Raw genomic sequence first — 15,978 nt, forward strand, 5'->3', positions numbered from 1 at the left:
CACCCAGGCGCCCCTCTCAATAACTTTTATATTGATTACATATTAACATATTAATACCTTTGACATATTGGATTGAATAAAATCTAAAATTAATCTCACCTGTCTCTTCGTACTTTTTGTAACGTGGCTATTAGCAAAATTAAAGTCATATATGTAACTTACATTACACTTCTGTATGATGGTGCTGGTCTAGAGAAGTAAAACCCCAATGACTGATGCTCAGCTTCTAGTCTCCTACATATGTAACCGAACCCACTTGTTATGAACTGTATTGAATCTCCCTCGAGATCCATATGTTGAAGTTCTAACCCCCAATGGGACTATGTTTAGAGATGGGGACTTTAAGGCAGTAATTAAAGTTAAATGAGGTCATAAGAGTGAGGTCCTAATCCAACAGAATTGAAGTTCTTATAAGAAAAGAGAGAGAATGATCTCACAGCTCCTGAGTTCAAGCCCCACATCAGGCTCTGGGCTGACAGCTCAGAGCCTGGAGCTTCAGATTCTGTGTCTCTGGCTCTCTCTGCCTGTCCCCTGCTTGTGCTCTGTCTCTCCCTCTCTCTATCTCTCTCAAAAATAAACATTAAATTTTTTTCATTTAAAAAAAGCAAAGGAAGAGACACCACATGCCCCACCCCCAATGACAGCAGGAAGGCATGTGAGTATGCAATAAGAAGGCTGTGGTCTGCAAGCCCAGAAGACCTGCCACCAGGAATTGAATCAGCCAGCACATTGACCTGGAATGTCTAGGCTCCGGAACCGTGAGGAAATAATTTCTGTTGTTTGAACCATCCAGTCGATGCTGTATTTTGTTATGAAGGCCTGAGCAGACTAAGACATCGCCTTGCCAGTCTCAATCTGTTTCTCTCACACCCACTACACTTAGGGATCAGTTGGGCTATTCTCTACTTCCCAAATAGACCTGTAATATGTTTATGCCTGGAATTCCCCCTTCCTTCACATTTCTAATAAAAATTTACTCTTGAGTTGCCGGGGTGGCTCAGTTGGCTAAGCGTCTGACTCTTGATTTCAGATCAGGTAATGATCCCACAGTTCCTGGGTTCAAGCCCCACGTCAGGCTCTGCACTGACAGTGCAGAGCCTGCGTGGGATTCTCTCCCCCCACCCCTCTCTTTCCCTCTGCCTCTCCCCACCCCCTTAAAATAAATAAATAAAAATTCCTCATGCCACAAGGTCCATCCATAGTGATACTTCTTTTATGCAGTCTTTCCTAATACCTCACACAGATATTCTCCCAGTTCTGCATTTTCACTGTAGTTTTTACTTCTCCCATGATGCACACCCTTCTTCTCTACTTATTATTAGCTCCATTTCTTCTAGATCCTGCTCTTCTCGCAAACAAGCTCTACCTCCAGCATTCTGGTCTTCCTCACAGGTCCTACTGCTGTGTCTTTCCACTAATAAGAGCTAAATGAATATATGTCACATTGAACTGCTATCCTGATGGCTCAAATTGAGTCTTTTTTTTTTTACTTACTTCCTGTTATAATTTCTATGAACTATTATCTTAAGAGTCAGAGAAAGCTTTTCTAAGAAGCAAAAACAAAGATATAGTCTTGGCCAAAAACTACAACTACTCTTAAGAATAAGAATAACAACAATGGCACTTATGTGCCAGGCATGGTTTAAAGCACTATATCTACATATATACGGAGAGGAAGGAAGGAAAGAAGGGGGAGGGAGAGAGAGTCAGAGAGAGGGGGAGAGGGAGGGGGGGAGGGAGACAGAGAGGGAGAATGACACACACAGCGAACAAGAATAGGCCCATTCTTCCATGTGGCCTGAGGATTCCATGCCATCCAGGTAGTCTGGGCCATGATGCCCTGTTGTGTGCCCACTACTGGAAGGAGGTAGGTTAGTGACACAGTGAGAATCCAGACTACAATGAGTTTAAACATCCAAGAAAGTATACCTTCTTTTCTCTTCAAAGCAAATTAAATATAAAGCCTGTTTGTCTAAATTATCTATGAGCCTGCTTAATTAGAGCAGTGACATTTTCCTGACTGACAGCCAAATATGTGCTTAAAAGAGCATTTACAAATGACTGTGGGCTCCACAAAACTAATCTGATAAAGGTCTGATTTAAACCAACCAGATCCAGAAAACTGGTAGTTATGACGGATTTCATCTTCAACCTCAACATGTGGGAGAAAGCAATAGCATTTTAGTGTCTTATCGGGTCATCTGCCCCTCACCGTGAAAAGATTTGTATGTTTTCAGAAGGAAAAGAAAATACTGAAAGAGACATGCTAAAGCCCTGTTAAACTTCAGATAACCACTTCACTGGGCCATGATGGCTTCAGGCATGTCCCCACTTGTGCGGACTACTATGCTACTGACACCTGGAATGATGGCAGACATCCACTAAGTGAACTCCCAACCCAAAAGCCACACCCAGATCTTGGCAGAGGATGGTAATTATGAAAAGAGGTCTTAATCATGCTTTACTTGTATCCAAATGTCAGTGACTTGAATCTCCCATCTTTTTTTTTTTTAATGTTTATTTATTTTTGACAGAGACAGAGACAGAGTGTGAGCAGGGGAGGGGCAGAGAGAGAGGGAGACACAGAATCCAAAGCAGGCTCCAGGCTCTGAGCTGTCAGCACAAAGCCATCAGCACAGAGCCCAAGGTGGGGCTCAAACCCACAAACCTCAAGCCAAAGTCCGACACTGAACTGACTGAGCCACCCAGGTGCCCCTTGAATCTCTCATCTTTGAAACTTATCAAGAGCCATCTGATGAACCCCTTCATAGAACCATTTTTCCTTTCTTTCATGCACATAGCAGTCACTTCCAACAGACCTACAGCAGCTCTGCAGTTCACCACAGTTCAACTGCCAAATTCAATGACAGTGAAAATGCTGTACAATTCCCCCGAGGATGGCTCGAGGTATAGAGTGTGGGTGAGGCACGGGGGTCACTCAAATCCCAGAGAAAGAAAGGCAGAGCGGCAAACCACCTCTTCGGGGTCTTGAAGCTGACGATTGCAGTCATAGCACAAGGACACAAACCTGACTATTCATCAAGAACTGAGATATGTCAGTTTGAACATCACGCAACTTCTCTTTCAGTCCTAACATGCGTGGCACCTAAATTATAGCCTGTCTTCTCCTGACCCACCACACCCACCGTGTTTCATGATTCTCTGAGGCCTGCCTCCACCCTCCTCCCTTGGCACACGTGCTCTCTTACCAAGACAGTGAATCCCATCTCCCCGGTAGCCTTCTGAGCACTGGCAAACGTAGCCGCCTTCAGTGTTGATGCACTTGGAGGAGGTGGGAGGGCAAACGGTGGTGCTTGTCCCACACTCATTTATATCTGTGGGCAACATGACCGACTAGTGAAATATGTACACAAATGAGAGTCATAGGAAAAAAGAAACATAAGCTCAAATACGATCTTTCAGCTGCTTGCAGATGCTATTTGCAAATGTAATGCAGACTCTGCATCTTGGTTGTAAAGTTGCCTTCTGAATCTGTTTCTACAGATTTCTCAGGTGTCTGATTAGCTAAGTATGTGTATATACACCACATTGTGCCAGAGTTTCAGACCATGAGAACTGAGATTTTTACAGTAGTCACTAACTTAAAATTTCAAGGCTATCAATATAAAATGGAAACCTATCCAGCAAAACCTCCGCTTTTAGGGGAGAAAGTTGTGTTTTCATTGGAATTGTTGACTTCATAAATTTGACTTGAACTCAAATTCATGTTTCTGAAGCTAATTATATTTTTTCCTTTAATGTCAACTGCATATATTATGTAATTTTAATATAAACTCACTGAAATATAACCACATATCATGTGTTTCATATATTCTATATATACTATCCATTATCTTTTTAGCTAATATCAAATAACTTATTCAATCCTGTTGATTACATAAATCCTCTGGAGATTTTGAGTCAGTATTATCTAGTTCACTGTTTTCCAGATATTATGTGTATTGGCCTTTGCTCTTACCAGAACATAGTTTTCCATCGCCAGTAAATCCTTTCAAACACTGACATGTGGCATTTTCTCCTTCTGAAACACACTGACCCCATGTACCACATCTTATAGGACCACAGTCGTCATTATCTGCAAACAGGGAGAAACCCATCAGATTATTTGCAGACCTCAGGGGGGAAAATGGACTTGACTGTTTGGGGTTCTACAGAACATTCCAGCACTTCCTTTCCTGAGTTCTGGGATAGTTAACCTCCAAATAGAAACAATTTGTTGACCTATAAGCTTTATCTATATTAAAGGATCCACCAGCCATATGTTTCCATTTACGTGCTCTCAATAAGTCTCTAGTCTTAAAGAACTATTTGGTGTTCAAAGAGCCCTGTGTGAACTTGTTTATCATTTTTTAAAAACCATTTGCAAGTCTGAACCATAACATTCCTAGGAGTGAATGCACTCAAGTTTCAAAAGTTGTATTGTTTATTTGAGAATTTCCAACCATCATGACATACAATAGGGGTCAATATAGTCTTATCCCTCAAAGAGACACAGACTAATATACAGCAAGTAGATCTGTGTACCAACATGGCAGAGAAACAATAAATAACAAATATTATAATAACACAAGATACAATAGAAAGATTTATTGTCAATTTACTAAGATTATGTTTCATATATAAGAGAAATGTATGTCACAAGATTTATGCAGTGACTTGCAAACTTCAAGGCATTTTTACAAAAGTCATGAACCATGCAAACTAAATGCTGTAAATGGATCATTTCATTTCATACTCCATTGAAATGCAAATGCCCCAGGGGATGGAGCTACATGTTGAGCCATAAACATGAGCAAGTTTTGTGTTTTTTTTTTTCCTTTGACTACTCATGTATATAATCATTCTCCAAATGTCTCCTCTCTTTTGGAGTTGGGGGGCCTGACATACCACAGCAGGATATGAACTATCATCTCTCTATTCACTGGTAAGTTTGCTCTTCTGAGTACCGAAGAGGTAAAAGAAGCACTCTAAATTTGCCTATAAATAAAAGAAAGTGAAATGATCTAAGTAGGATTCAGGTTCCATGTGAATGTAGACATTGGGTAATTGCGTTTGATTTGCTTAGCTATTTGAGTGAGGTTTCTCTTGTGGGAACACATGCCCTTCATTCTTGCTTGGTCCTCTCCTGTCACTCATGACTCTTCAAGATGGATAAGTTCAGACTAAATCAATTATATTTGATTTGGCATGCATTTGGAAGACTAGCGCTCAAGTCACAAGGCTGTTCAGTGTATAGTGGGCAGTATCCAATTACCCAAGACATTTTAAATCACTTGCAGAATTGCCTTAAATTAGAATATGGCTCAGGATTTATTTGGTAACTTGCAAACCCCAAGGCAGCTTTTGCATAATGAAAAGCAATGGATGTGCCGTTGCAGGGGGATGGGCCATAACCAAAGTTCTTTCTGCCACAAACTTCCTCTGGAAGGAATGCCTAGGCTTCATATTCCTCTTCTCCAAAATATCCAAAATACAGGTGACACTTTTTGTCCAATCTACTTCACATGATTATTGTAAGGACTTGAGGAAAAAAAGTGATTTTTGTCTAAGTTTATTTATTTAAGTTAACTCTACACCCAATGTGAGGCTCAAACTCATGACCCCAAGATCAAGAGTAGCATGTTCTTTTTCTTTTTTTTTTTTTTTAGGTTTATTTATTTATTTTGACACAGAAAGAGAGCGAGAAGGGGAGGGGCAGAGGGAGAGGGAGAGAGAGAATCCCAAGCAGGCTCCATGCTGCCAGTGCAGAGCCTGACACAGGGCTTGGTCTCTTGAATCATGAGATCATGACCTGAGCCAAAATCAAGAGTCGGGTGCTTAATGGACTGAGCCACCAGGTGTCCCAAACTTGAAAAAACATGATTTTTTTTAAAAGCCTTGAAAATAATAAATTCTACACATATGTAAATAAGGACAACAAAGAAGAAGCGTATTGTGACCGTCTGAATCAGAATTAGCCTTATCACATTAGAAAAGACTCTTGATGGGGCACGTGCATGGCTCAGTTGGTTAAGTGCGTGACGCTTGGTTTCAGCTCAGGTCATGATCTCACAGTTTCAAGGGCTCGAGCCCTGCACTGGGCTCTGCACTGGCAGTGCGGAGCCTGCTTGGGATTCTCTCTCTCTCCTTCACTCTCTGCCTCTCTCCTGCTCATGCTGTCTCTGTCGCTTCCAAAATAAATAAATAATTTTTAAAAAAGAAAAGACTCTTGGGACTATTAATTAAACTAATAAAATTAATTCATTTAAAAGTCCCTACTATATGCCAGATCCAAAGAGAGCCACAAATACAGTGATAGAGAATATAGACAGGGGTTCTGCTTTCTTGTGTAATTAATTATTGAAGTACACGTGTGATAAGCACTCTCAAGAAACAATACCACATTCTAAGAGAGCTGAAATAACTCTCATCTTACCTGGTTAGGAGACTAGGAAAAGCTTTCTGAGAGATCTGAAGGATACATAGGACTTGAAAGGGTATAGAAAGAATACTGTGGGCTGAGAACACAACATCAGTACGTTATAGGCAAGGCCAGTATAACTGAAGCTGGCCATAGAAAGCTGAGGACAGGGGTGCCTGGGTGGCTCTGTCCGTAAGGTATGACTTTGGCTCAGGTTATGACCTCACAGTCCGTGAGTTTGGGCCCAGTGTCGGGCTCTGTGCTGACAGCTCAGAGCCTGGAGCCTGCCTCAGATTCGGTGTCTCCCTCTCTCTTTGCCCCTCCCCCCATTCATGCTGTGTTCTGTTTCTCTCTCAAAAATAAGTAAACATTTAAAAAATTAAAAAAAAAAAAGACAAGGCTAGAAAGGCACACATTGAGGCTGTTGAGGTGTGTAAGGACTAGTTCATCCAGGGCCCAACAGTCCATGTTAAGAATTTTAAATTTTATTCATGAATTTAGAAGAACTCATTATTTTTGTAAACCTGACCATGAAACTTTTTTATGATTGAATTTCTTTGCCATCTTCTATGCAGATCTACTTGCTATATACCAGTCTCTGTGTCTTTGGTGAATAAGAATATATTGATACTAACCTAAAATCTCTTATACCATTTTCAAATTCATTGTGGCATAGATATTTTGTTTAAATGAAATCTCACTACAAAACATAAATATGACCCTTAGCCTAACACAGGTAGAACTAAAACTTTATAGACTAAGACAAAATAGAACACAGTTTAGATATGGAAAGAGGAGGCAGTTTTCACAAAGGCAATCAATTCCATCCATTCTGCACAAGGTACAGTACAGCCTCAGGTATGAAGCCAGACACAGCCTATTATACAGTATATGTATTCCAATCGTTGGCCATCTCATCTTCCCCTCCATCCCATCCATGTGTCTAATTTACTATCTGTCATTCATCTTGGTCTTGGAATCTCCCAAACATTAGCCTTTCAAAATATGCTCCATGAACCTTTAGGGAGCCCTAGCAACTTTGAAAGGGTTCTCGATACTGCTAATATTTATTAATATTGTTTTATTCTATCATTTGTTTGCCTCCACATCAGACTGTGACCTTGGATGTCAAGGCTATTTTCAGCTTATCATGGTATCCCTAGTGCTTAGCACAGTGTGTAGCAAATAGTCACTAAATGAGGAATATTCCTAATGTGATCATGTTTTCCTGACTTTTTTTCTTGACATGAATTTATTTGGTCCTAATTTTCAAAACTCTTTGGTAAACTCATTACATTAATATATCTTAGCTTCAGTTTTCAAATCTGTTAAGTGATGGGTTGTGATAAGAATCATATTAGAGGTTAAAGTAACTGGTAAACTCTAAACCTCTGTACAAGTTATTATTACCAAAAATATCCACTTCTGTGTTTGCATTTTATTAAAAAAAAATCACACTGATAAGTTTTTATAGGGAGAGGTAAGAGGTCTCCAGGCTCTGGTACACTGGCAAAGGAGTCTGCAGGCCACCAAAGTTGGATGAGCACTTTAAGTGTATCTAAGATCTTGATGTGGAGCTTTCAAACTTATTTTTCACCACAGATATTTTATTAAAATAAAATTTTGGGGCGCCTGGGTGGCTCAGTCAGTTAAGCGTCCGACTTCGGCTCAGGTCATGATCTCACGGTTCGTGAGTTCAAGCCCCGCATCGGGCTCTGTGCTGACAGCTCAGAGCCTGGAGCCTGTTTCAGATTCTGTGTCTCCCTCTCTCTCTGACCCTCCCCCATTCATGCTCTGTCTCTCTCTCTCTGTCTCAAAAATAAATAAACACTAAAAAATATTTTTTAATAAAAAATAAAATAAAATAAAATCTTAGCCAGAAATATAAATAAATAAAACATTTCAAAGTAGAGCTGCACTGATTACAGGGCAGAGAGCAGAGTGAAGAAGGGGTGGGGTTTGCAAAAGTTCTAGGGCTGAGCTAAGCCCAGTTTGAGTAAATAGAGTAAATACCTCATGAGTAAATAGAATACAGAATATAAAAGAATGAGGCTCCCTAAACTTGTTACATACTGAACAAATTATTTCGTAATTTGGTGATAAACGTGCAGTACAGAAGAAAACAATTCAAATATTTGCCGTTTGTAAACTTTGGAGCAGCTGAAGCAACCAACTTACGTTTGCTTATCAGTTACAATCTACTTTTTCACACTAACGGAAGTATAGCTAGATGGGCAAAAGATAAAAAATACTAGGTATGGATAGGGATACACTCATATCTGTTTTGTCTTATTTTTCACCTTTGTTTCCAAGTTAGATTTCTTCAAAGAAGTTTCAGTTCAAAGATTCTCAATGAGTAAAGTTCATGTCCTGTCTAATAGGGAGCCATTTTCCTCAGGCACACGGTTCAGAAAAGAAGGACCAAAATTTGAGTCCAAGGTTCGGCTTCACTAGTTTTGTGTACATTTAGCCAAAGTTAGAGAATGAATTCAGGATTCTAATTAGAAGGATGGAAATTGTTGGAACCAAAGCTGTGTGGAGAACTCATCATTCATACCTGACACCATGATCTCAGCCACTAGCATATGCTGAGATTCTGTACTGTTATCTTCAGATCCTCTATTCCTGGATAAGACATCCAGTGGCGTTACTTGGTTACTTAGATCTGCTTCACTACCTACTGAAGGTCAAAAGATACAGTTAATTTACCTTTTATGATTCAAGAAAGTTTTGATTTTAACTTATATTTATAGATGTTTGTTGGTTGTAATTTCAGACTTACTTGTACAGTAAGAGCACTCAACTAGCAGTATCTTGGTGACTTAGAAAACCTCACCTGCTGTACCACACCCTCCCAGCTTCACTCAGTGCACTTGACGGTTGAGGGTAGGGAGAGACAGTGGGCAAAAAGACAAGACCAATTTAAGTACTGGCAAAAACAATGCATAAAATACTAAAATCCTAATGGACATAATCAGCTCATAATCACAGCCTGCTATAAGGACAAATTAATAAGATGATCTCCCCATCCTGCCTTCCATACGTATTCTTTCTCCTTTAGGCTGCTTTCAATACTTACTTTAGCCTTATTTTACCTGTATTCAGAAACATGAAGGGACACCTGGGTGGCTCAGTCAGTTAAGCGTCTGACTTCGGCTCAGGTCATGATCTTGCAGTTTGTGAGTTCGCGCCCCACGTCAAGCTCTGTGCTGACAGCTCAGAGCCTGGAGCCTGCGTTGGATTCTGTGTGTCCCTCTCTCTCTGCCCCTTCCCTGCTCATCCTCTGTCTCTCCCCCTCTCTCTCTCAAAAATAATTAAACATTAAAAAATTTTTTAAAAAGAAACATGGAAGGGTATAAACAAGTCATAATTTAACACAGGCATGGAACCCAGTACATGGGAGAAATTGATCCCCTAAAACACTTAGTGTGTTCTCTTAGTTCTCTAGTGGGTTCCCATTGCACAGAGTCCATAACATCAAAACTACTTTCACAAATACATGTTATATTGTTTGCCTTTCTTCCCTGTGTTGACTTTGATACTAATGGGGCAAACCAATTAGGCAAAATTACTGGTGCCTTAGTATGAATTAAGGCAATGGCACAAAACTCAACTAACAGTCATGTCTTCACTGCACACATTCACACACACACACACACACAGACACGCACACACACACACACACACACACACACAGTTTCACTTAAAAAGACCCATGATGAAACAGTAAGAATTATTAATTTTTTAAAATCTCAACCATGGAGTACTTGGCTCTTTAATATTCTGTACAATGAAATGGAAAGTATATATAAAACACTCTGTGTCCACACTGAAGCGATGATAGTCGTCTCGAGGAAAAGCACGTGTGTAGCTGCAAGTTGAAACTAGCCTCTTTTTCATTGGACATAAGTTTTACTTGGGAGACTGACAAAGTATGTTATTAACACTTGGAGATCTGGCAAGCACCTTCCAAAAATGAAGTGAGTATGTTGTTTCAAGAAAAGCAATCAACAGTACTTATTGCCAATGATAAAACTTCAGCTTTCAAGTGAAAAGTAGGATTCTGGAAAAATTTTCCCACTATGCTGAGCTTGACAAAATCTCAAAACTCAAGAGCTTTTCTAATGGGTTTGACGGGAATTAATTAGTGAATGTGACTGGATGTGTGTGTGACACTTGGAAGATATGCAACAACTCGGCCAGCCAGTTTTTTCAAATGACCAACATGATGCCACAAAATCACACATTGGTAAAAGAGCCACTCAAAGTACAAAACAAAAAGAAAACAAAACAAAACAAAACCCACTGGATTTTAATATAACAGGTGACAAAAAGATTATTGATGTGGCTTCAGATTCCACATTGAGGCTAAGGTTTAAGAAACTACCACCTGTCCAGTTCTGATATACTATCAAAAGAATACAAAAAAGGCATCTGAAAGGCTATTAAATTTTCAACCCTCCCTTTTCCAAATCCACGTCTATGTGAGGTCAGGTTTTCTTCATAGGCTTTGACCAAAACAACACAACAACAAATTTAACATAGAAGCAGATATGAGAATCCAGCTGCCCTATATGAAGCCAGACATTAAAGATATAAATGTAAAACAATGCTATTATTCTCCCTACATTTTTTTGTTCCAGAAAATATAGTTACTTCATTTATTTCCCTAAAAATATGTCATGTTCATACATAATAAAATATTATATAAAATTATATATTAAAATATAGATACATTTTTATTTTTATTTTTTTAACGTTTTATTTATTTTTGAGACAGGGAGAGACAGAGCATGAAGCGGGGAGGGTCAGAGAGAGGGAGACACAGAATCTGAAACAGGCTCCAGGCTCCGAGCTGTCAGCACAGAGCCCGACGCAGGGCTCGAACTCAACGGACCGCGAGATCACGACCTGAGCTGAAGTCGGCCGCTTAACCGACTGAGCCACCCAGGTGCCCCTAGTTTTATTTTTAATTCTAATAGCATAACTATTGGTAAATTTAACCCCCATTAACAAAAGCTCTTTGGAGTTTTCAGTCATGTTTAAGAGTGTAAAGGGTCATAAAACCAAAAATATTGAGAACTGTTGTGCTACAGCAACAATTAATAGAAAATTCTGAAAATCCAAAATAACCAATTCTGGTCCATGGATAATTAATCCATTTGTTTGCTGTGAATCTACCACGTAACTTAAACCTTGCCTACCAGATAAATGAATTAAAGAATTTGTAAATAAAATTTAAATTCTCTTTGGTATGAAAACTTCAAGAGATGAATCCAAATCCTCCTTCATTATTTGCATACACATTCAAGGAAAGCAAATCAGCACACTACTGGTTACACATCACATTTGATTTACTCTTCTGTCCTCTTCCTCAAAAACATGATTAGTTATTTAAATGTGGATCACAAGCATTCTCAGGCTAGATTCCCTACACTTATTTAATATCCTAAAGTTATTTACTATAAAGGACTTTGCTTTTTCATATTAAGCCCAGCCATGTGGAAGGAGGATTGTATAGGACTACCTTTAAAAACTGAGGCCAAAATGTCTCTAAACATTATCTGAGGTGGTAAAATGCTCACATTGATTTCCAAGTGTGGGCCACTCCATCGTAAATGGGGGACCAGAGGGCTGGAAACTTAACATTTTGAATATTATCTTTTTTTGTTAATTTTACAACTGGAGGAGGTCAATTGAATTTAGTCTTTAATAAGGAGCCTAAAAATAAAAAATAAAAATTAGGAGCCTAAACTCATAGAAAAGAAAAACAAAACAAAACAAACTTGGCCTCCCTAAAAGCAGGGAAGCTTTAATAATATAAAATACTAAAAATCAGCAAAAGCATACGATTGATGTAGAATTATATTCCTGAGCCAAAGTAAAATAATTTAGCCACATATTTATCATCTTACCTGCCGGTGGTATCTGATGGCCATTGAGGGCCAGACACATTTTCCCATCTGGGGCTTTCACAAAACCTTCATGACACAAACACTGAGCAGATCCAAACCTCTCTTTGCAAATATGTTCACAGCCTCCATTTTGGTGTAAGCAGGGATCTGATCCTTGTGGGGAAAAGAGGTACATTCACAGATGGGCTTGGAGATGAAAAGAGTGCCATTGATACAAATCACATTGTACAGCTTTTGGGAAGAGAAACTTAGTGTATCTAAATGGAGCCTATATCAAGAGCTATTTCAGAAGAGCTCCTAAAGGAGCCAGTTCTAAGATAAGCTCAGAATGTTATTACCTTATGAGTATTTATTGAGTATAGCCAGTGCTTTTGTTCAAGAAGCTCTTTAGGCAGATGTGATCCTTATTTCCTGACTCATAATCTAGTCAAACTGACAAAGGGCAATTCAGAAGGAAGTTACATAGGACACTGGATAATGCTCATTCACTGGCACTCTCACAGGGTGGGGAAAGGCCCCAGTATAGACAGAAGCTTCCATTGCAGGTGTCTAAATTGCACCCCCAAACCCTGACCTCCCTTTCAGTGCCTTTAACCCAAGCATCCTTGAAAAGGAACATTTAATAAAAGCTGGCCAGGAGAGGTAAAGATGAGACTGGAGAGATAAAGCCCAAATTCAGTACCAGATTGTCTTAGTTTAAATCCAATCCACATCTTATGGAATCTTTTTTTTTTTTTTTACTTTTTGAGAGAGAGAAAGAACACAAACAGGGGAAGGGCAGAGAGAGAGGCAGACATGAAACCCAAAGCAGGTTCCAGGCTCTGAGCTGACAGCAGTGAGCCTGATGCAGGGCTCGAACCCACAAACTGTGAGATCATGACCTGAGCTAAAGTCAGACACTCAACCAACTGAGCAACCCAGGTGCTTCCACATCTTACAAAATCTTAACATCTACCCGAATTAGTGAGAATCCCCCTCCTCTTCTCCCATCAAACAATTAAAATAGTTGCAGATTCCAGCCAAAGAAAGACTGTGTAACATGTCCAGTGTACCTGGTTTTGCCAATGGATGAACTACAACCAGTGATGAAGGCTTCAGCATGCTGCCTCGGAGACGTACCCTATTTTTGCCAGTCCTCTTGTTCACCCTTATTACCGATGGCATAGTCCAATCAGAGAACCACACGTGATCCTCAAACACAGCTATAGCAAAAGGGTGACCTGGAAGCAGTTTAAATCCATTACATACATCTTGTCTCTGCCATGATTATTTTTAAAAGGACAAGGCTTACAGCATACACAACTCCTACACCAAATCATTCCTTTAATATAGCTGCTAAGCAAGATACACGCCACTACTACACCTGCATCAAGAAGAACCCACATGATGAGCAAACCTCATCTTACAATGCGAGCCCAGCGCTAGGAAGTCCTAGCATTGTTGCGCACCATATGGGGAGTGGGAGAATGTGGGTTGATTGACAGAATATCAAGAAAAAGACCAGGATGGGAATGTTTCCATGTTTGGTGATTCTGACGCTACAGACTAAACTTCAGAAAATGATTTTTAACCTCTCTTTGCATTAGGTTCCTTGTCTTTTGAATGGCAGCAATAAGTACTAAAGTCATAGGTTGTTGCAACGATCTTTAACAATTTGAGGTAATTGAATAGCTGTCTCCTTAAATTCCCATTTCCAACAACACATTTTGCTGCATTGGACCCTTACCTCCTTTCCTGTGTCTCTTGTTATGCCATATTAGTCCAATGACCTGTGCTCTTAGTCTCTTTCTTCCTGCCTTCTCTTGAAATTTGTCTGTCAATTATCCCTTTCTTTTACATCTTTACTCTCTTCACTCTACTAGCTTCCTTCCCTTAGCCGATTAATATCCTCATCTCCTTGGCCCCTCTAGCATCTTGTCTTTTTCTTTCCCTTCTTAGCCGAAGTTTTTAAAAGTCATTTATTATCTACTACCTCCATTTTCATGGCTCCTATCAACCCCTAAGTGGGTTCCCTGACCCCACCTCAATTAAACCACCTCGCCATGCTCCTGGAACTGATAAGATACTCAAGTATTTATAGTAAGCAAAGAAACATTGTAATACACTATCTCAAGTGGTTAGAGGCTAAGCTAGGGAGCCCCAAATTGGGAAGCTTTAATCAGGTCCAGTCACATTTTCTGGGACAATTTTTGTTTGTTTGCTTGTTTGTTTTTGGTTTTGTTTTGTTTTGTTTTGTTTTGTTTTTGCAAATAAGCAATGGATGTAATGGATTAGAATAAATGTCTCCCTCTTCTGGCAGCAGACTCAAATGACTTGTCCTGGTGACCACGAGTCTCCATCCATCATTATTGACCAGGGCCTTTAAGATGTATTTTAGTTTCTAGTTCTTCGTCCCCAATTAAAGCTATAAGTCCATCAAGGAAATTCTTTTATATAGCTATAAGGTTTCTTTGTTATGGTAAAAAACATCTAACATAAAATATATCATCTTAACCTAAGTGCACATTTCAGTAGTGTTACGTACATTCACTTTGCTGTGCAGCTGATTTCCAAACTTTTTTATCTTGCAAAACTGAAACTCTGTATTCATTAGACAACAACTTCCCATTTCCCACTCTCCTTAGTCCCTGGCAAAACACCATTCTACTTTCTCCTTCTATGAATGTGACTATTCTAGAGACCTCAAATAGATACAATCATACAGTATTTGTCTTTTGTGACTGGCTTATTTCACTCACCATAATGTCCCCAGGGTTCATACATGTAGCATGTGTCAGAATTAGCTATGTTTTCTTAATCTTTTTGAAAAAATTTATTTTTCTTAATTTTAATATTGAAGTATAGTTGATGAGAATTAGCTATGGTTTTTTTGAACAAATACCTCACACTAGACATAGTCCTCTTTATTTTTTAAAAAAGTTTATTTATTTATTTTGAGAGAGAGTATGTGCAGGGGAGGGGTAGAGAAAGAGGGAGAATCTCAAGAAGGCTCCACTGTCAGCACAGAGCCCAATGTGGGGCTTGAACTTATGAAACTGTGAGATCACCACCAGAGCTGAATTCAAGAGCTGGATGCTCAACCGACTGAGCCACCCAGATTCCCCTTCCTTATTTTTTTAATAGAAGAGCCACAGTTGAATGTTAAATTCAGAACGAATTCCTTCAATCTTTACATTAAATATACTAAGCTAGCAGCTGAGAAGTTACCACTTATATACCAGTAGATGGCACTGTAATGATGGAAATGGTCATTTAGATATTTTCATATCAAATATTTGATAATAGCTTTTAATAAGAAGTTGTATAGTCATTAGATTACAGCAGCAATAGAAATCATTCACAAAATATCTGTTATGCGTTTGGTTTAGCATATGGTATCTTTACATTCTGGATAGGAATTTTCAAATTCCTTTATACTGTCATATAGCAAAGCTATAATTTCCCATTTATTTGGGTGATGTATTTTTTAAATAATATACGCCCCCCCAACTAGACTCTATGACTTCACAGGAACCATATTCGTTTTACTCTCTACCATATGTCCACTTCCATCAAATGATTCAATAAATATCTGTTAACTGCATGGATAAATAGTTTATGGTCATACATAAGTTTTTAACTTATTGTAAAGTGTACCTTTAA

The 15,978-nt window shown here is 39.2% G+C and overlaps 1 protein-coding gene across 1 annotated transcript in view; it reads right to left on the reverse strand.

Moving 5' to 3' along the window:
- The window catches only part of EGF (epidermal growth factor), a 96,151-nt gene that overhangs the window by 19,267 nt on the left and 60,906 nt on the right, over window positions 1–15,978 (reverse strand). The window contains 5 exon segments of the mRNA NM_001009381.1: window positions 3,210–3,335; window positions 3,980–4,096; window positions 8,979–9,101; window positions 12,337–12,489; window positions 13,389–13,556. Of these exon segments, the coding sequence (NP_001009381.1) occupies window positions 3,210–3,335; window positions 3,980–4,096; window positions 8,979–9,101; window positions 12,337–12,489; window positions 13,389–13,556 (687 nt within the window).

This window comes from Felis catus, chromosome B1 (genome assembly GCF_018350175.1).
Source record: "Felis catus isolate Fca126 chromosome B1, F.catus_Fca126_mat1.0, whole genome shotgun sequence".
Taxonomy (NCBI): Eukaryota; Metazoa; Chordata; class Mammalia; order Carnivora; family Felidae; genus Felis; species Felis catus.